The following is a 23,174-nucleotide window of genomic DNA, read 5'->3' as shown; positions in this document are numbered from 1 at the left end:
GCGAACACTATTCATGTAAAATCAATGAAGATAAAACTCCATCTACTTCTATCATAGACTTAGGCCCCCTCCGACTCATCTTACATTGAATGGGCAGAATATTCCCTTCGTCAATCATGTAAAATACCTGGGCGTAATCTTCGATAGGGCCGGTCACTGTAGCCGAGCGGTTTAAGGCGTGTACTGTCTTCGCTCGCTTGGAAACCGGGATCGTGGGTTCGAATCCCACTCAGGGCATGGATGTTTAGTTTGTGTGTGTGCGTTTTTTTTTGTGTTTGTGTACAGGTAGAGGCCTTGCGATGAGCTGATCACCCGCCCAAAGAGTTCTACCGACTGTGTGAGATCTAGAAAAAACTGAAGTGAACGGAGAAGTTCATCGAGGTAGGACTAGGCCCACTGGGCTGTAGTGCCAAGGAAAAATATCTTCCATAAGAGGATTACGTGGAGACTTCACGTAGAAATGATTGAAGCCAAGGCCTTCAGAACATTTATTAGAATCTACTCCCTATTCAAAAGTGAGCGTCTAATCGCAAACATTAAACTATCCCTCTATGAGGCACTGATCAGATCAGTAATGACTTAGCTTGTCCCGCCTGGGAATTAGCTGCAGACACCTACCCCCTAAAATTGCAGAACAAGCAAAACAAGGGTTTGTGCACCTTTGGAAATTTTCCAAGGTGCACACCAGTCCGCGACTTGCACACAGCTTTCAACTTTCCGTATGTATACGATTATATAACCAAATTGTACAGACGACAAGCAGAAGTCATACAAAATCATGATAATGAATATGTTCGCGGTGTAGGACAAGGTGAAGCCAGACACAGAAAATATAAGAGGCTTAAACTTGGCGGTGGTCAAGTTTACGACCGTTCAAATGACTAAGTTTTCATTGTAGCATAAGATCTGTAAGTTAGGCATGATCTGCTCTGTAAAGCCTGTACTGACAGAGGACTTGTGTGAAAAGCAAAGGGTAGAGTTTTTGATAACATACTATATGTGCGAAATATACACTTGACGAAAGGTCGAATGTATTCATAAGAGACAGACCCATCTTCTCGTCAGAGAGGATGTTACATAAGGACTATTACCTCAAGAGTTCAGTTGGGAAAAAAAAATCTCTGGTCGTGGGCCTCAAGGGGCCTGATGCCAAGACTAACTGAATGGAGGTAAACCGCCAGTCCTAAAGTAACTCTGACTCTGACCCTGACTCTGACTCTGACTCTGACTCTGATTCTGACTCATGTAAAACATCCCCGTGTGGAGGCGGGATCGAATACCTCCACCGTGACCCTGCGAATCGTAGGAGGCGACCAAAGGGGAAGTCTCAAATCTGAGACAGTAAAATATGGTCGCGAGTCCCAAGGGACTCAGACTCGAGAAAGATTGCACTGGCAAGGGCCAGCAGCATATACAAAAGGCAGACCCGTCCTCTCGTCAGAGAGTGAGCCCCACAAAAACAAGACCGTAAATGCCAAACAGTAATAAATATCTGGCCCTGAGTCCCAGACGGGGCTCGACAGCAAGACTTACTGACTGACTGACCGTCAGTCGCAATGTGACTTGGATTGATGTAAAATGTAAATGTCCCTTACATTATGACAAATGACTTACTACTGCAAACAATGACTCTGGTAAAAGACAGAACCGTCCTCTCGTTAGAGAGGAAAAACAAGACCGAATCTGTCAAACAGTAATAAATATATGGTCATAAGCCCCATATTCAGCTCGACATCAAGACTGACTGACTGACTGACTGACCATCAGTCGAAGTAATACTCTGTGTTATCCACCATCTTCAGAACCCTTCAGAATCAACTATTAGTCAACTATAATAGCCACTGAAACAGAAGTTTCAGATTTGCATGACTCTTTATTCTGAGATCTGTGATAATGGCCACACGATGAGACATTTTGAGAGATTCGAGAATTCATCTCAGTTTTGATGCGAACTAAGATTTGTCTCAGGCAAGTACGAAACAAAATTAAATTCCCCCTACAAATTTTGATGCATAACTCCAGTGCAAACTTGTACTGAAAACTACACCTGTGCCTAACTAAGCGGAAACCATGAAGATGTATAATACAGCGACGTTATGCGTACATCTTCACTCATTCTTATCGTGAGTCTGTATAGAGACGAGAAGGCCAAGCCTCAACATAAAATTCGATCGAAATGAGAAGATCAATTTCGGACATAAAACATGCCGGAAAATAAATTTTGCATTAAGTAAAAAAAGTAAAGCTATCCCTGTTAACAGGCCGTGAAGGCCCATAGGGTTGTGAGACGTTGAGGATCCCACATTACCTTGACAATCGGCTCAGAGATGGCGGTAAGGTTGTCAGTCTTACGCGCCGGCCGCACTTCACTCCCAAGAAAACTCATTTAATTAATTCCTGGCACTCATTTCTGTTAGAGGCTGAGTAAACCCCAGGGCCTAGTGCGGCCGGAAGGATTAGGTCAATTGAAAAAAATCCAATGACCTCATCGGGACTTGAACCCGGGACCTTCCTGCTTAATCTCGAGTAATTATTTTTGTAATATTTCTAAGTTAAGTTCATCCCCAGCTGAGTTCAGTCTGCAGTCACAGAGTCGCTCACTGCTGAGGCCAGTGCCCCAAGTGATGAAGAGAGCTGACGGTTACCTGAACCGTAATTTCTTATCCAAACACAATCCGCGGCACGATGCACTGTGAACTAGGCTCATGAGGCGTCGATGTAATGAACGAGGCGCACTGTTCCGAACAGATGTGCTAGCTTTAGCGGCAACAGTCGAGCTATTACCCAATAGACAACTCGTGGTCTTTTATTTATGAATGGTTTAAGATGTGCCGACTGTTGGTGCATGCAGACTCCCGCTAAGAAGCAATGGGAGTTCACCAAAATGGCTGTGTTTTGTTACAAGAAGCTTTAATGCAGGGAGATAACACCGCAGATTATCCAAAGCAATAACATCAGAATAACTGGTATCGTATTCTTACAGATGATTCCACAATTTTCACTACTGTTTAGTGGTTAAGTTAATCTTGTTTTGAAGTGATGACACTGTAGAAGTGGGCTGTTACGGTATCATTACTGTCCGTTTATTGAAGACGAAATAACTTCTAAAGGAAATTCCTCTCTGTTGGAATATTTTTTTTATGATTTAAACTTTAAAGGAGCCTTAAAGAAGTTACGTCTTCTGATCTGTGCCCAGATGCCACTGAACTCCGAAACCTGATTAGTACTTTCACCCTCTTCTGACATTCATCAGTTGGTTGGTTGGTTATATAACGATACTATATCAATTGCAGTATCTAGGCTCAGGAAAGATTATCAAATAATAATGTACAGAGAAAAGATGAGGAAAGGAAATAGCGAGATCCTATTTTCATACACTGTAGTCGCACTTTCTTCGAAGGGCTGAACCAAATAACGGCACATCCTTTAAAATGGCAAGCCCAGATTGGAATGGGGTACCACATAAATGGTAATGAAACACGTTAACCGCTGAACTGATTTGTTCCACAGTACTAACTGGATCAGAACAATACTTACACATCTGTTGATCTACACATGTTCCAACGCTGCGTCTGGACACAAACGTCGCACATCATGTAAGATGTACAAATCACTGTGTTGAACCATCTGGTTCATGGGTCTAAACCACACTCAGTTCCATACAGTAATATAATAACTACAGGCTATGGCGAGAGTATGCTTCTCGGGGATTATTAACCTATTTCATTATTATGAAATTAGGAAGACAACCTGACATTCACAATACATGACTACAAGCTGTCGCTTCTGACTAGGTATCGAAGACACGAACATTGAGAAACGAATTTTAGTTCTCGTGCAGGTTCGAAATATGAAAAGCGGGTGTCAGTAATCACCAAGAAGGTACTTTTTCTAAGAAAGGTAACAGTTCGCTAAGAAACACGTATTCATTACGCACACAATTTGTAGGGGAGTGCAGCGAAGCAAGCTAGGAAGTGCATTCGCATTGTAACAGGTCTCGCTATTCGCTTTGTTAATGCATCTACGTTTTTAATTCGAGAGTCCTAACTGTTGTTGCTACGAGACGGTTTGGACAACGGATTTTTAGATTACATTGTACGGCTTATGGAAAAAGGAATTCGGGTATAAAATTGGTTTTCCAAATTTAAGTTGTCGGCGGTAACCGAGAGTAATAGTCAGTCTCCTCCTCTTGTTGAAGAGGAGGCCCCATTTCAAAACACATTACTGGTCTTGCAACAAAAATGGTCGTGGGTCTCGATGGGGCCCGAAACTATGAGTGACTGTGCTGATGAAGGTCAGCAGACAATTACTGTTCTGCTCTATAACGTTCACTTGAACTTTTTCAGTACGATATGTATTTTACGAATGAGCCTGGAGGTACGAGCAGATTATCATGTAAAGTGATCGTTATGGTTGTACGGTTTTAACCAGAATTCGAATAAGGCACATTTTAATAAAATTAAAAAATCTAATGATAACCTGTTCAGCAGATATTGAGAGAATTTTTGTAATTTATCTCTACTTTTGAGGTCACGAATGGTGAATCTATGCCTCTACTCCTTCATATGTCTTCATGTCATAAAGCTTAACTAATTAATTAATTAAACACAGGAACAATTTGCCTTTACATACGCATAGGTGTCAACAGAATTAAAAGTATGTGCTGATTATTGGCAGGAGACGCTAAATGGTTGTTTACTACTAGAGCACGCTTGACGGATTACAGAAAGACAGCAGCCGAAGCTACAGCCTCGCCTAAATACAAACTCGGTTTTCTTCAAAGCGAAATTTACTGAAATTTCCAAACCGTGTTAAGGTTTCTTTATCACAGTGTCAAAACCCTCTTCACGTACGGTGGTTCTGACTAGGTCGTATTCTAGGTAAGACCCTTACCTGTGGAAAATGGGAAATTGTTTGCCTTTACGTGCGTAAGACACTGGCAAGTTCTATTTTTGCGTGCGAATTAAATTGGCCAGCAGCACGAATTAACAACAAAGGAGTGAAACTGATGAAATTTGTTTCATGAGATCAACAGCACGAGTTACACTGTGAGATAAGAGATTCATGAAGATATTAAAAACGATTTACAGGCTAATAACTTTATAGACCGTATTTCAGAATAGAGGATTGAATATGCGAACATTTTGGAAAGATGGAAGAATTTGCTTTTCGAAATAGTAGTTTGAATAATATTCCCCAAAGAAAAAGAAAGACAGGAAACTTACAAAGGAAAAAGGTGGCCCAAATTGAGGAATAGGGATTGGTCCTAATCCTAGCTGACTATCACAATATACATACAGCACTAATTCTGTCAGGGGAACGGGGATAGCTCAGTTGGTTTACTGACGGCTCCTGGGCTGAATGGCCGGGGTTCGATTCCTTGCAACGGCAAGAGATTTGTTTGTACTTCAGAGCGTCCAGACAGGATCTTGTGCCCACCCAATCTTCTATAGAATGCGTACAGTGGGCTTTCCAGGGATTAAAGCGGTCGGGTCGTGAAACTAACCATTCACCTCCATCAAGTGCCGAGGTCAAATATGATAGAGCTACACCTCCACTCCCCCAAACGTCTTCATGGCAAGATGCTTAATTAATTAAGCACAGGGATAACTTTACATTTACCGTTTACCTGTTGCTGTCAAGATAGAAAACGGAAGTCTTTAGAGCTGGCATATAGACCTACATACAAAAACACTATTTGGACAAAACTTTTGTCCTATTACCTCTCCTTCTTCAGAAAGTATTACGCATTTTTATAACAAGTGGACTGTTAAGTATTTGAATGAGAGATGTTGTCTTATCTACGACTCGTGCCTACCGCGTTTCATGAAGAGATTCTCAGAGAGAGAGAGAGAGAAACGGAGCTAACTCTTCACTCAGGATGCTGTGTCACTCGGCAGATGGCCGCTAGGAGAGCCACAATGTATGTAGAGTTCGTTTCCTCTCACACGTGTTTAAATCCATGCCTGACCTCGCCACACGGTAAACTAATTTGTAGAGAATACAGTATGTTGAAGATCTAGCTAGAAGTCTTATTTGTTTAATTTTAGACGTACGTCTGAAGGCAGCAGTGACACCAGTTCATACCAACCCTCTCCATTTAACAAGCTCTTAGTCGCTAAGCAGGTCAAGAAGGTACCAGCCTATTATGATGCCCGCAAAAGTCTGCCAGTTGTTCCCAGATGAGTCGAATCTGCGCCGTCACGGCTTATTCCCTTCAGATGCACTTTGACCTCTGAAAGACTGACGAAAGAGGGAGAAAAGAATGTGGGATGGGAAGTGAGAATCCTACATTAAGGGGTTGGGCAAGAAAAATATTTGAAGAATACCGTCTTCTGGAATGTGACGTCGTGTAGATCTTGTGTGAACCGACGTTTCGGAGGAATGTATCGCCTCCATCTTCAGGGTAGAAAAATCAGCGAGCGAGGAACCAGCGTGAGCAGCTGGCTGCAGTCGAATCTGAGGCCCACCCAACCACCTATCCAATGGACACCGGGAGCTCTTTCCCCGTGGGTAAAGCGGCCAGGGCGTGATGTTGACCTACCACCTCCAGCTAGTGCCGATGTCAAGAATACGTGGATCTATACATCCGCTCAAGAATACTCCTTCATGTCGTAGTAATTAATTAATTAATTACAGGGACTAGTTTGCTTTTTTCTTACCGTATATATTTCTTTTGTTTTTAAATTCGCTTAGTGGGGGGTGGAGTCCAACTGGGTCCATTTGACACGGCGGCCACTGATTGGCCTATTGTAGCCTGCCCCGGGTGATTTGATGGCGGAGAATTTGGTGGAATGAAGATTGGTGGGGGAAACCGAAGTACTCGGAGAAAACCCGCCCCAGCGCCACTTTGTCCACCACAAATCCCACTTGACCAGACCCGGGATCGAACCCGGGCCGCCGCGGTGGGAAGCCAGCGACTAACCGCTTGAGCTATGGCGCGGCCCACCGTATATATTAACTATAGGACACATGACCGACCCTGCAAATCTATGAAGGCGTATGATTTCCTCCAAATTGAAAGGCATGATTTTGAAATATGTTTACTGCCCACCGGATCAAGAGCGAACGTTATTTGTTAATAATAAGTTGATTTCGTTTAAAGTTTAATGTTGACGGGACAAAAGTATGATATACCGTGAGTCGATACAATGTGAGAACTACTTNTGAAGATGGGGGCGATACGTTCCTCCGAAACGTCGGTTAACACCACATATACACGGTGCCAAATCCCAGAAGACTGCTTTCTTCATAGTCACCGCCGTGAAAGCCTCAAATCTTACATACTTTAGCGTTATATTCCTGTATGTCGGTCAGAGGACATTCAGACCGAAGTGCCAAAGTACAGTTTCTACACTCTTCCCAAAAGAAATCTTCAGCTTAGTGTTCGACAGCAGCGTAAACGCCTCTTGACATCGTTCCAATGCACAAAACACTGTCTTGAAGTGTGATCTAGTCCCACTCTGACCAATTTTTAAAAGGAATTTACGTACAACTTTTAGTTTGTTGTAACCTATGAGTAAATATGAGCATCTTACCGGTCTAAGAATCAGATTCTTAAAAATGTAGATAAACAGGTCCCTCAGTATGTTACACGGCAGAGTTAATACCGGCATCTGGGACTACACCACTTGTCAGGTGGTAACCATACTGACAGCAACAGCCGAGAAGTAAATTATGACGGACAACCTCCTACTGTTGGCCATTTTGAATCACTCCATTTAGTCTTCCGTCAGTTGGCAGGCATACTTTGCAGTTATGTATTTCTTATTTCAGTAAAACAAGGTTTCTAAAGTAATAAATAAAAACTTGCTGGACCAAATTATTTCTTCAGAAGCTAATAGTACTATAACGAATATTTAGCCTTCTATGGAAGCTACAGTTTCATCACCGTGTTCGCAAGAACCTGACATTGGTCCCTATCCTGAGCCAGATCTATTCACTCTGTATCTCAGTATTATCTGACGAGTTTGTTATTTAACAATTTTCTCAGTATCCAGACTACACAGTGTCAGTCTTACATAAAACTGAATTGGTAAACTCGACGTAAGCAAGATCCAAAGCGGTGGTCATTTAGAGCTCTGAAAGGTATCCTCTAAGTCGCGTCTTTCGTGATTCCACCTAGCACTTCGGTGGCCCAGCCTAGCATGGTTATGATCAAGTAGTGGATTTCTCTCTTCTGGGATATAACGACATATATTCCATTGAAAACCAACTAAAATTTCAGAAGAATAAGTTGCCTCTTTCTTCAGGGTCGAAAAATAGGCAAAAATGGAAACGTGAAGCAGTTAGCAAGCATAGCTCTCTTACTGAAGATTTCTATCTTGACGGAGTTGACGCTGTATAATCTGTTAAAATTTTGCGACCTTTCGGAGGAAAATACTTCTTCCGTCTTCAGAGTTAAAGAATAAGGCTAGCAAGCAACAAAGCTTAAGATGGAAGTAGGACGTTCATCCGAAACGTCGATTAACCTCTACTAGGATAAGCAGCGTCTCGCTTCCATGAGAACCTCAAATCTAAAAGCGACACTTTTCTTCTAAACTGCTTATCATTGCAAGTGGGTGGGCACTGCCAGTGCAATTATGCCTACATGTCGCTCCACATTTTTTTCTGTGGCGCTACAGCCCCAAATTGGGCCTAGGCCTACCTCCATGAAACTCTCCGTTTCACTTCGGTTTACTAGATCTTACACATACGGTAGGACTCCTTGGGCAGGTGATCAGCTCGTCGCAAGGCCTCTACCTGTAGACAAACAGAGAAAAACGCACACAAACATCCATGCCCTGAGTGGGATTCGAACCCACGATCCCGGCCTCCGAGCGAGCGAAGACAGTGCATGCCTTAGACCGCTCGTCTACCGTGACCGGCATGTCGCTCCACATAGCTCCGTCATACAAGGTGCCTTGCAGTGACGTGAAATGGTTTCTTCCTTAGTTTACAAAACGTAGAGAACAGTGACTGCGAATATTTAGTTTCCCTAATCAAAGCAACCAATCGTCTCATCTCACCTTTGTGACAGTGTAACGCCACTTTCATAAGACACTACTATCTGGGTTCCTGCAGTGTAGACAATTCAAAATTTCACTGCTTTCCTGTGGAGAATAATTAATGGTCTAGCTGCTTCATTGCTTTTATTGACAACAAATCATAAGAAGCTCCTTCTACACATAGTACATTGCATTGCTTTTTCTGACGTAACTTATTTAATGTATATAACGGACTGTGAGGGAAGTTGTATGCACAATATGAATGACTGATTAAATGGGTCGTGTGTAAACAGTAAAACATTCATTATCACTCTCTGAAGCAAACGGAAGGCATCTACTGATGAATGGTAGCAACAAATGACATCTATGAATAGTTTCATTCCAACTTAATTTGTAACGTCCAGAATTAAACCGAAGGGTCGGAGTTCGAGTCCCGGTAGGGTCAAGAATTTTCTCTCCTCCAAGTCGTCCAGACCTGCTCTGGGGTCCACCAAAAAGCCTATCCAATGGATACCAGGGGCTCTTTCCCAAGGGGTAAAGCGTCCGGGGCGTGAAGCTGACCACTCACCTCCAACTATTGCCGAGATCAAGGAAATGTGGATCTATACATCCACCTCCCCATACGCCTTCATGGTGTAGTGCTTCATTAATAAAACACAGGGACAAATTTTAGAAATAAAGTTATTGTGATCCGGGATAATTTAGCATTCAGTTGAAATAACCTTGTTATTAAATCAATAAGATTCTGGTTAATTTCTGATGACATCACTTCTTGCTACAGCTGTAAATTCTTTTATTATATATACTAATTTAATGAAGATTAATAAGCGATATGTTTCAAGAAATACACTCGTGTATCGTGATTGTCAGTTACATGTTAACATTTGAATCAGATAAATATACTGAAGACTTGAAAGATTCACGTTTCGATAACTTTTTTCCTTTGATATCAAATTCCTGTCAGTGTATATTAGAATGAATAAAATAAACTTCTACAAAATATATTTTGTATTTTTATTCCGTAATCGAATTCATTGTTGTTTTGGCTACAATGCCAAAGAACATATAGATTCCATCACTCATAAACACTCTATTGTTGTTACACTCTTATTACTATCCTTTTTACTCAGTTTCTGTAGCCTGTATAGCAAACCAGTTATTATACAGTTTAATACAATGGCAAACACAAGCGAACATATCCGCAAATTTCTAATAAATGGACCTTGTACAATTCAAACTACGTATATTAACACAGATTTATTTAAAATCTAGGCCTATATGTTTTATTTTCATATGATAGTGATTAGACAAGGAGTTTGGATTGGTAATTGGATTTAGGTTAGTAATTATCAAGGAATATCACTGCCATCAACTTAATAGAAAATTTTTCCAATATTCTTCTCTCAAGGTTATATCCATATATACCGTATTTACGCATGTATAGGCCGCAGCACAATTTTCAGACAAATTATAGAAAAAATAATTTTCTTGGAATATTATTTCAGGAGTAGAACACTCTGTATTACTAATTATGAATATATTTTTTTTTAAATGAAGTGTGATTTCGAATATTTCGAATATAAGCCGCACCCCAGTTTTCCTCTCGAATTTTTGGCAAAAAATGTGCGGCCTATACATCCGTAAATACGGTAGATGAAATTACTGGGGATCGTTAGTGTGGGTTCCGACGTAATAGATCAACCACTGATCAGATCTTTTGCATTCGTCGAGGATCTGAAGTGGGGAGGGGTCCAGACTAAGTACATTTTTATTTCCGCGTAAGATAGTATACTGGCCATGAAAATGAAATTTAGACTATTAACAGGCAGGCCTAGTTAGAAGTTTGGTAGTTACTGTAGGATTCTGACGATGGTGTATAACACAGAGATATTGGGTTTTCGGACTTTATCCATCGTCCTGGTTTTAAGATAACTAAGAAAACACGACGTTTCGGAAACTGGATCTGTTTCCGCCCTCAGGTGAGGGAAAACACCTATTCTATAGGGTCCCTTAGAAAGAGCTAGCCTCAATCCAGTGTAAAAGTTTGGTATTTCTTTTTCAAATATTTTCCTACTATATAACACTTTCATTCACTACAGAAATTGTCAATAAAGTTACAAGAATCTGAACATTAATGAAACAACTCTAACCTCAGTTCCAGTCACTTATTAAATTTACTGAACAATTCCTTCTTTTATAATGAAATTGAGCGTCTGGGACAAGAGTTATTCCGAAATGCGAGGTTCAGTTGTTACTTTATTGCAGAGAGGCAAACATATTGATAACGGTACTGTTATTACGTAAGAAGATACAAGGGGACCGTGCCACCAACACAAGCACACAGAGAGAGGCATGCAGACCTGAGGCGGGCCAGGCCTGCTTATGCAAATTACTAACTCGCTTCTCTGCTTACCGCTCGCTTGCAGCCTGGAATGTCCAACTGTTTCCACTTAGTCTGTTCCACCGCACACTCGCACAAATCTGACTTGTTCTTAAGCTATTTAGCAATGTTGTATCAAACACTAACAATGTAAACGTAAGTGGCTGTCGTAATAAACGGGAACTGGAAATCCAAGAGACAAACTTCTTCCTCTCTGCTTCTTCCATAACAAATCCAAGGTCCAAGATTTACTGCCTTTCATGTGTTTATATACTAATTGAAATCAACGTCTTCTCTTCGCTGTCAAAATGAGGTTTATAATGATCACGATATTAAAGGAACTAATTATAATAATAATGATGATGAAAATAATAATAATAATAATAATAATAATAACAAACCGAGTAAATTGGAGTAAGCGACAACACTTCTAACTTGTTTTCAGGAAGGAATTTGTTCGAATGCCCCCCGGGAACACCAACTGCTTTGGGGCTTTTAGTGGGTTTACCCAGTTTCTGCAGACAAATTCCATAACAGTATTAGAAGTTGATCCACAAGCCTTTCCTTCCGCGTCTTTTTTAATTAATTGCTACTCCTGCCAATCATTCAACGATACATTTTCTGAGTTACTGTAAGCGTCATTTAAATAAACTTAAAATAAATAAATAAATAAATAACATCCCAAACTTTATAGAACAGATCCTTTCTTGGTAAAAGTTAAAAAAAAGGCAAAGCTGTCCCTGTAACAGGCCGATGGGGTGTGAGAGGTTGAGGCTCCAACATCTTCCAGACAATCGACTCACAGATGGCGACAAGGTTATCAGCCTTAAGCGCCTGCCGTCCTTTACCACCCCAGGAAGATTCCTGGTACTCATTTCTGTTAGAGGCTGAGTCGACCCCAGGGTCGTAGTGCGTCTGGAAGGATTAGGTAAATTGAAAAATCCACCTTATCCGGACTCGAATCCGAGGCCTTCCGGCTTGTAGCACAGTGCCTCAATCAACTACGCTACCACGTGCCCCCGAGCTTTTCTCGAGAATCAATTATTTACTAAGTTAATAAAATTCTGTTCATATTGATCTTTAATGTTCATTACCTTGTTCACAAGATCCCTCTGCTGGTCCCTATCCTAAGAAACACGAACACAGTCCACTTCCCCACATCCTGTTTTCTTCTTATACGCATAATTTGTTTCCATGTTTGTGATATATTTTCATATAAAATTTCAGCTATCCCCTCCATTAGCTGTCGTCACCCGACTGGGAGTCGACTTGCTGATTTGCATTCTGAAAGAAGAACCTCAACAAAATTGGAAATTTTGCCGAATATCCCTCGCTAATTTCGCTGCCACTTTGAAAATTCTTCCCAGCATTATATTTTGTGTTACTGGTGTCTGGGAACCAAAGAGTAATGTAAGTCTGGGGTGGCCTCGCGTGACGTGACATTCGTAATTATTTTAGAAAAATCCGTCATGTGGTTCAGATGTGTTAGAGAGGACGGACACAAGGATGTTATGATGACACCTGGCTGTGTGCTTATATACAAATAAAGCAGGCCAGTAAAACTAAATTTGTCAACACGTGAATATATGTAAGTTCTGAGATCGTCACAGCTGTGATTATGTAGAGTTGTATATTCTGCTGGGATGTAACACCGTGTGGTCCATTATCTTCCAGCGGACTACAAGGTGTTATTTCCCAGGCGATAGAAAACTTCGTGATTCTGTATATAAAGTAAAGGGGCAGGCTGTAGCTTGGCTAGTTGAGGCACTATGATACAAGCAGGAAGGTCGTGGGCTCTATTCCCGATGAGGTAATTGTATTTTGCAGTTAACCTAATCCTAACAGCCGCACTATGACCCTGGGGTCAACCCAGCCTCTAACATAAATGAGTACCAAGAATCTTCCTGAGGGTAATGGACGGCTGGAGCTTAAGGCTGACAACATCACCGCCATCTGTGAGCCGATTGTCTAGAAAATGTGGGAGCTTCGGCGTGTCACATCCCTATGGGTCTCCACTGCCTGCTACAGAGGTAGCTTTATCTTTTTTTTTTTTTTACATAAAGCAAAACTTTAAATCTAGTCCATAACTATACACCGTATTATCAAATTGAGTCAACTGAGATACACATGGCTCAAACATTTCGTTTCCACTTGATTTGCTTTCCAGTTGGTATCCGCCTTATGGCATGCAATTTTATTTCTGTGTTTTCTGAAGCAGAGAAGATTCTGGGGTATCTCCAATATCTTGACTTCTTGCTGCACACCCATCTGTAATTTCGGGGCTGCGTAGTCGATGCACTCCAGCATGCAACTGCATATAAGCCACATAAACCATGCGAGACAATTCTTGGAGCTAAGTATGACCTAAGAAAGGTGGGGAAACGACATGATCACCTTGCAGCATTCCAACCGCTAGGGGCTACGTTACTGAAGAACACGTCGGTCACCAAAGTCAAGGCCTGCTGGGAAATTGAGGGCAAGGGTAACCACAGTCGCTGTTAATACTCAATTGCCTGTTCCTTCCCCAGACACAAAAATACTTAAATTTTAAATAAAATAATATGAAGGCGCCATGTTATTTAACGTGCGGGTTGGCTAGCGATAAAACTCTAGGTTAGTATTTGGTAGGTTCTCAGATCGAATCTCTGTTGAAACACTGTCGACACTCTTTGAGGTTTTCATTATATTCCTAAGTTCTTCCGGGAATAATTCCCATTATGATAATTGCGTTTTGATAATGCTTTTCGCTCACCTTTTCCTACTGCACAGAATCTTTTTATATACATATATTAGAAATCGGGAATTCATGAAAACCAATTTGTCATTTATTTCATAACTGGGTAAAAAATACCCGTATCAAAAACTCATATATATATAATGTGTCGTGTCAGAAAATATGAATGAGATCAGAGTTGGTTTCCTAGGCAACGACCAACGTTCCCACGAGAGCGGCTAGGAAGCAGAACGCTAACAAATCCTAACAATGGAGTTTCCACCGTTACACACAAATTATTGAAGCAGCGTTGATAACAGCATATAAGCTATCGAGTCTGCATGGAATTTATAAGAGCCCAAACCGCGACAAGAGAGGAGTTCAGTTTGCATTTGACCTTAGAAGAGTAGTCAGTCTTCAGTTCGGCAGTAATATATCAACGACTCCAAGTCTGTGACCTGATTTTCCCATCCCAAATCTGAGCTCCACAAAACAAGAAATGAATCACGAACTGAAGGCGAATATGCAGAGGCCAAAAGAGAAAATTTTTAGGTCCCAAAGTAGACGTCAGCCTTTTTTTTACTTGTTTAGGAGAGACACTTGGACACAGCATTCCATTCCATCCATCCAGTCCAGAGATGCAGTCGGCTGCTTCAAAGTAAAGATTTTAGATGCACTTTTACAATATACAAGCAAAACCACATTTTAAGTTGTGCTGAAAATCGAACCACTACTTTAGGTAATTTCGGCTTCAAAACAGATTACAATCCAAGTAACACGAGTTCCAGTTACATTTCTATATGAACAAAAAGGACATCTTTCAAGAAGGAAAACTTTTTTCAATGCCCTATGTACGTATATAGGCTCGTTCGCGATTTTTTATGTCAATAGGAATATTTATTCATAAAAATTTCGTTTCACCGTTACGTTATGTGACGATCCTCTATCAAACACACACGTTACGTAAAGTGCAAATTCAGATAAAGTTGTCTATGTGCATAATTAAGAACCACGCCATGATGACGTATAGTGGAGTGGAGTTATTAGTCCATAAATATTCTTAGATGAGAGAGCACAGCAAATTGAACAGGGTTCTGGGGGAAATTGTCATATCCCATATCAAAATGTTTTCACAATATTCGCCGGAAACGTCTGACGTAAACCACGAGAAACTTCGGAGAAAATATTACCTTGGACACATGTCTCCCAAGTTAAGTTAAAGTGTCTTACATATAATCTAGCTTGCCTATGCCTGCTACCCTGCCCCTCTACATTCATCAGGTGCTTTCCGCAAAAGGAATTATAAATGAAATACTAACGTCGATACTTGCCACATTTCTAATAAGGCACGAAAACAAATCTAATTCGAGAAAGGAAAGTGATGCTCTGTAATTTTAGAGATGTCTTATTCTAGATAATATTAAATGCACATTCAGCAAGTTATTATCAGCTGATACCTATTCATATTCGTGATAAGGTAAATTATAATGAATGAGTAATATTAAGGCTTTATTTTTCACTGTCTTTACACCTACTGAAAGGACATTAAACATACATTCTCAAGCAGACTGACCTTATTATGATCCAAAATACATGACTCCGGCAGCTTGATCAATTGTATTTTGATTGAATAACATTTGTGTAAATAAAGGCTTATAATTCAGATTCGAACAAGCTTCATTAAATTACTGAGCTTCTGCCTACTGATCCAGAGGTCCGGGTTCGATTCCAGGCGCTATCAGATTTCATGAGAAGTTATGGTTCTGGAACGGTGTACACTCATCCTCGTGAGTATGATTGAGGAGCTATTTCAAGGAAATAGCGGCTCCGACCTAGAAAACCGAAATTAATGGCCGTGGGGATTCGTTGCGCTGACCACACGATACCCTCTATCCGCTAAAGTTGGTACTAACTTCGCCGACAAGCGGCGGTCGCTCCATCGGTAGAGTTCGCTTGCGGATTAGAACCGCGATGTTCCACTAAATTGTTATTAGTATTAAGCGACTTCAGCCATCTCCAAGTGCTTTCGAAAATGATTGTTGACTGGTCGGTAAACTTCACCTATGTTTCTGAGACCATTGTTGTGTGCTGAATAAAGAAATTAAAAGTAAACATAACGTGACAATTCTTTAATTATCTGGAAAATAGCAACGCGTACAGGGAAACGGTATTTACGCATAATTCATGTGTTTCATTTCTTCCTACATCTTGTGTCCCAAACAGTCTTAATGTAAATTATTCATTATTTTGTAAGATTTGAGGTTTTCACGGTGGTGACTATGAAGTAAGCAGTCTTCTGGGATGTGGCACCGTGTAGATGTGGTGTTAACCGACGTTTCGGAGGAACGTATCGCCTCTATCTTCAGGGCAGAAGGAAAAATAAGAAAATCACCAAGCGAAGAGACCGTGAGGACTGGTACAAGCACCCTGAAGATGGAGGCGATACGTTCCCCCGAAACGTCTGTTAACACCACATCTACACAGTGCCACATCCCAGAAGACGGCTTTCTTCATATTCATTGTTTTCTCTGATTTGACGCAAGAGCAGAGCGTGCCGACAATTTTAATTAAAATTCCCCAAATCAAGGACCCCGAATTCTTTCATTGACGGACGGACGAAGGAAATTTAATAGACAACCCGCAGGGTTGCGACCTCGTCTGAAATGGAAAAAAGTAAACGAGTGGTTTAATTTGACACACAGCTGTTGTAATAAAAATTGCTAACACGAAGATTGGCTGTACGGACTACGCGTGAGAGGATGTTCTCAGAGAAGGAACAGTGGCGAATAATCCAAACGGATGGAACAGAAACAGGAATGAGAACATTATAATAACATATAATACCCATGAATATAGTGGAACGATTAATGAGTAGCAAATTCACTTCCTATGTGAAGGATTCTGGTTAAGGTGTGCACAAGGTAAATTGTCCTGAGAGTTTCGTAGATCCTGTTTAAGTGGAAGACAAGATGGACCATAGTGAGACTAACTTCTAACAGATAACAGCTTCGTTTTGTACGCTCTGTGGAGTTTGAACGACCAACATGTCTTATAAGCAGTAAGTAATTATACCCCTCTTGCCAACTAGTTGCGATGTTATGGTTGTTACATATAATTCTTTCCTTGGAATGTACCGTAATTAGCCCTAAAGGAAAAGTATAGATTAAGGGTATTTGAGAAGAGATTGCTGAGAAGAATATTTGCACCTAAGAGAATAGAAGTAAGAGAAGGACTGAGAAAGATGCATAATGAGGAGTTTCATAACTTTTCTGACTATTATTAGCGTGATAAAATCAAGGCGCATGTGCTAAAGAATGTGCAGTAGTTAGGCAGAGATGAGAATTTCGTACAAAATTTTAGTCGGAAATGCTGAACGGGAAAGGTAAGCCACAAATGAGATGATGATATTAAAATGAATCTTAAGGAAACACTCCTTAGTTGATGAAATCCGAAAATTGAATTTCTTAAGCAAGGAGTAAGCCGTGGCAGTTGGCCACCGACCCCCTTTGATATTAACACATCTGTGGTTCAATGGCAGAGACAAATATAGACGTGGTTATAAATAAGCTGTTATTTGCTGATGATCACGTGTTTCGTGCAGGAATTGAGAAGGATTCACGAAAGGCTACTTAGCATTTGTTAATATAACAAGTCCTTTAGAATTATCGAATGAAGAAATGCACGGCATTTTGTGTTAAATATTTGTTTAAAACAAAGGCAAAGGTGAACACTAAAATAGAGAACAAGTTAAATTTTTTCTGAATTACTATATTCTGAGATCTGAATTAAAAAGTGTACAGTCAAAATTCCAGTGTAGTTTTTGTATAATGCTAAGAAAAACAATCACGTAAGATACAGTGTTTGAATTCTACATCTGTTACTACGTATGGCTCGGAGAACTAGTACATCAGCGAAGTGGATGGATAAAATATATATAGAAAAGTCCAAAATGATATTTTTAGGGTATTGTCAAGTGTTAGAGTGACTTTTGACGGGGTTTTGGATTGGAGAATGGATTTATTCACAACTTATAAGTTGTAACTAGAAATCACTACAACACTATCGCTAATATCCACAAATTACAAATCACACAGCATGCTCCAGGAGAAATCGCTCATTAACTCTCAAATAAAATTCCAGTACTCAGTAAAGGTAAAGTTGTCCCTGTGCTTAACTAACTAAACACTACGCCATGAAGGTGAATGGGGGAGTGGACGTATAGATCCACATTTTCTTGACCTCTACACTAGCAGCTGGAGGTGAATAGTCAGCTTCACACCCCGGCCACTTAACACCGTGGAAAGAGCCCCAAGGTACCCATTAGATAGGAGGTTGGATGGACCCCAGAGCAGGTCTGAACGACTTGAAGAAAATTATTGACCCTACCAGGACCCGAACTCCGACCCCTAGGTCGTCCATCCTATAGATAGTCGCTATACCAACTACGCTATCCAGGTTCATTGCAGTACTCAATGTTGACACTAATCTTCAAAGATTCCACAAGTACAAGTGCGAGATAGGCAATTATTATTTTTCCTTCGAAATTTGAATACAATTTATTTATCAAGTATTAGTCAGCCCTTACAAATGAAATGCATCGTAAAATATGTTTATCAAAATAGACTGTAAAGTAGACTGCGAAGTAGAATTTTTCAAGAGAAAGGAACTGACAAATATTTTTGTGATTCTGTGAATGAGAAAAATTTCGTGTATTTTTTTCAGTGAATTTATTGTTGTTTTGAAAGAATATAACAGTGCCAAGCCTTACAACGCGAAGCACAAAGTAATACAATAACTATGCCTGTGCTCTCTGAAGAAAAAAATTGATGGTTAGAGAACGGGGCTTGAACCTCAAGAGAATGACTTCAGAAAACAATTCTGCATTAAGACGAAAGTTCCTGCGCTCGTAACTTGTTAGCTATAAGTTTGTCTCGTGCAGCAACAACGCGATGAGTTGGCTTCAGTAACAGTGGCTTATATAGTCAACTGAAAGGCGGAGCAAAAGAATCAGAAGGCTCTTGTTTTTCACTGAGTGAGAGTCGCGACACAAGCGGTACTGAATATTTTGAGGTGGTCGAAAAACTCGATGGTTTTAAGGGTTTGTATGGCATAACAGTGTTTTCTTTTCTGTGTGTGTGTGTGTGTGTGTGTGTGATACCACGAGGGAACTTCGACTGCTCTGGGTGAATTAAAACAGTAACAGCAAATAAAATTGAACTAATATTATAAAGAAAACAGGTGTGTTTGGTGGAATTATGTAAGAGAAATGCACAAAAATTTCCAAAATTTACGTGAAAATTTACTGCGTCATAAATCGGCAGTCACTTTGTGGAAAAACTCTGAAGTCTCAACGTAGTGTGAATGTTATGATGTGATGATTTCCATTCGATTTGATGTACTTAATCACCGCCAGTTTTAATCTGCAGTCGGAAATTAATGTTGAGTATGAGAACCATACAGAATTCCGATGGCTGAGTGGAAGAACTGAAACATTGCTTCGCTTTGAGATTAACAAAAATTCATGAATTATAAACTTAAAATTGTGGGCGGATTTAGTGAAGGAAAGTGTTCTTTTGGATTTTCCATTCATATAATAATATTAGCAACAATTTATATCACTCATATTATACTTCAAGGTCAACATACATCCATGTATGATGTATATATCCCAAAAGAACTCTTCATTTATCGTAGTTTGGGGCCTCAGTGCTTTTGAAATGAAATTGAGAAGGTTCCTTAAACAACTTGAACCTTTTAAAATATGTGATATGCTTCGTAAGGAGAGACCATAATGATACATTGTCTGAAAATATTCAAATAATATTCAATGATTTGGTGGCTAGCATACAAATATACGCATCTTATACCGCAGAAACACTGGAGCCTGAATTGACTGAAATGCAGCACAACTCACAGTCTTGCATTGTTTCTTCAGCCAGCAAGCTTTAATTTTATTGTATCGGTTTTCTAAGTTACGTAAGGTAGCATATGTAAGCATATTTGTGTGTGAGTGTGTGTGTGTGTGTGTGTGCCTATGAACTGGCTTTCTCATATACGAAATAAAACAAATCCATTCAAGAATCACAGGTGTGCTCTTTTAAGGTTCTACCCGCATTTTCGAAAGCAGACAGAAGCATTAATTTTCTTAAGGGAGAAAAGCCGGATCATGTTTCATGCAGATAAGAAAAGTTTAGGATATTTTTATTGTAATGTCCATCTTTGTTTTGGTTACGGCAGACAAATTTGAATCCTCTGGTTCTCGTAGGACATATTATAATTCAATATGGTCCGCCTGTCTCAAATATTGATTACCCCTGGATTTGACGAAAGAAGTAATTTGTTAGCCTCAGAATCACTTAGAGATTACCTAGATTTTATTACACTATTCTAATTAATTATATTTAACCGTATAAAGTAAATATATATTTTGTTTAGACTTGCTAACTGAAACATCAAATACCTTAGCTCCTGATATGTTTTGCCAAATTTAGCAGTTTCGGGTGTCAGATTAAATGTTGGTGCTCTTAACGGAGAAGTTTAATATCTTCAGATGAGATGTTATTAGATCATGTGAAGTTCATACTCTAGAGATAGAGACTAGCTCTATCGATTGGGCCCAAATGAGTAGACTTTCACATGAGGACGGTGACAGGGTGCAGTATCCGAAACGTTGTGTTGTGTTTTAAACGTTGTGTTTTAAATAACGAAGGACAATTGATAATGTCCAAAAAGTCTGTAATCGAATTTCCTAATGTCTGTGATTAACAGTAATTCAGTGTTTTCTTCTGAGTGTTGCAGTTACACTTAATGTTCTATTTGATTCAATCCTGTGTTCAAATTCGCTTAACCTTTCAGGGAGGAAGCGCTGGTACTACGATGAGGATTGGAGGGAGTAGGATGCCGTTCTGGAAGGTCATTGGATGTCTGTTAACATTCTCGGTAAGTAGAGCTGATGCGTCTATGCGCCACCTTACATATCATTATGCTGAGCCTTAAATGCATGTTATATTTGGGATGGAAATTTTATGTCTCTTTTATACTGACGTGAAATTTACTTATTGTCGCTAAGGACAGAAGATGGGCCGCGCCATAGCTCAAGCGGTTAGTCGCTGGCTTCCTACCGTGGCGGCCCGGGTTCGATCCCGGGTCTTGTCAAGTGGGATTTGTGGTGGACAAAGTAACACTGGGGCGGTTTTTCTCCGAGTACTTCGGTTTCCCCTGCCAGTCTTCATTCCACCAAATTTCCCATTATCATAATCACCCGGGGCAGGCTACAGTAGGCCAATCAGTGGCCGCCGTGGCGAGTGGACCCAGTTGGACTCCACCCCCCACTAAACGAATTTAAGAAAAAGAAATTATTTTACAAAGTATACTACATTCTTCTACACAATTTAAGTGTTTATGACAAACCGAAGACTGAGAGGCGTTATTTCCATGTGCTCGCCTTATGACGTTCTCAATTATATACTTTGTATCCATGGAGCTTCAAGACCATAACAGGCTGTCTGTTTTGTGTGTTACCGGCATAACACTCTTGTCAGATCAATAAGTATTGTTCATGAGAACAGAAAACCGTCTGTTATTGTGGATTATCCTGAGAACTTCTCACAACAATTTTAAGCTGGGGCACCGAGTTCTCAGAATCCAGGCATGATATCACAACATAAAATTCTTAAAAAATGAAGGCGGTCTAAATGGACATTTTTTTTCACTAAAATTCCTTCAGGTTTCAGAACAGAGACTACTCTTTACACATCTACCTACCCGAATAATGACCATTTACTGCAACCAACGCGCGTAGCGTTTTACCAGCTCAGCCTCTTGACATAATCTCACGCGCCGTCATTATGATTTTGTTGTAATGAGAGGTGCTGTATGTTCCTTAAACGAAACACTTTCGCATTCATTCTATGACTTGTAATAGTGGAGAAGAGTTTTGTTAAAATAAAATCGGGTCACTTTCTACCCGCATGAAAGCAAGTATGAATGTTAGCGTGGTCATAGAGGCAAGGTTATACGCATCCTTAATATCACCGTTACATGTTAAGTGATAATCAGCTTCACGCTCCTGATGCTTAACTCCCTTATCCATTGCATAAGAAGTTGAATGGTCCCAGAGCAGTTCTGGAGGTGTTGGCAAACGAAAGAGTACCTTCCCTTAGAAGTAATTGAACCTGAGCCTTGTAGCCTGCACCCGGCCACTTTACTTAAATCACGAGCTGGTATGTATTTCTTATTCAAAATGTGTGGTGGTAGACACGCCTTCAGCAATTTCTGTAATAGGGATTTTTATAATTCACATTGAGGAAAACACAAAATCGTTATCATCTAAAGTGAAAAGCAGAACTGGAATGTCCACACATCTTGAAGTACCCATACAGCAGAATTTGGGATATGACGACCACTATCTAGAACATCAGTAGGCCCCATGACGAAAATAAGTTGCTCTACACCGTACACACTTTCTTTTCCTTGGCACTACAGCCCCAATGGGCCTAGGCCTACCTCCATGAACTTCTCCATTCACTTCGGTTTTTCTAGAACTTACACAATCGGTAGGACTCCTTGGGTGGGTGATCAGCTCCTAGCAAGGCTTCTACCTGTACACAAATACAGAAAAACGCACACACACAAACTAAACATCCATGCCCTGAGTGGGATTCGAACCCACGATCCAGGTTTCCAAGCGAGCGAAGACAGTGCACGCCTTAGACCGCTCGGCTACCGTGACCGGCACCGTACCTATTTAGGATGATCAAATAAAGGAGAATAGAGCGAAGGGGACATATAACATGCTTGAAAGGAAAGGGGAAAGCATATAGATTCATTTTTGCAATATCTCAAGGGAAGAGGCCACATAGGAGATCTAGGCTTAGATGGGAGGATATTATTAAAATGGACCTTAGGCAAATACCCAAGTCCACATACCCAAGGAAGATTTTTAACAATACACTTCGGTGTATTTGAGCCTCCTTCCGTCCTAGCTTATTACTCTTATTCGAAACTCGGCGGAGGTTGGAAGGGCAGTAACGGTCCTTTTTTTTAATTGTCTTCAAAACCATAAATGTATGCTTACAGATTTTCTTTTTTTTTT

At 40.4% G+C, this 23,174-nt stretch overlaps 1 protein-coding gene across 1 annotated transcript in view; it reads left to right on the top strand.

Moving 5' to 3' along the window:
* The window catches only part of LOC111867779, a 220,258-nt gene that overhangs the window by 102,169 nt on the left and 94,915 nt on the right, over positions 1-23,174 (top strand). The window contains exon 2 of the mRNA XM_023857925.2: positions 20,936-21,019. Coding sequence (XP_023713693.1) covers positions 20,957-21,019 — 63 coding nt within the window. The 5' untranslated portion in view covers positions 20,936-20,956. The remainder of the gene's footprint in view (positions 1-20,935; positions 21,020-23,174) is intronic.

This window comes from Cryptotermes secundus, unplaced genomic scaffold (assembly GCF_002891405.2).
Source record: "Cryptotermes secundus unplaced genomic scaffold, Csec_1.0 scaffold116, whole genome shotgun sequence".
Lineage (NCBI taxonomy): Eukaryota > Metazoa > Arthropoda > Insecta > Blattodea > Kalotermitidae > Cryptotermes > Cryptotermes secundus.
Note: the sequence above shows the minus strand (reverse complement) of the source record. Positions and strands in the feature narration are given on the sequence as shown.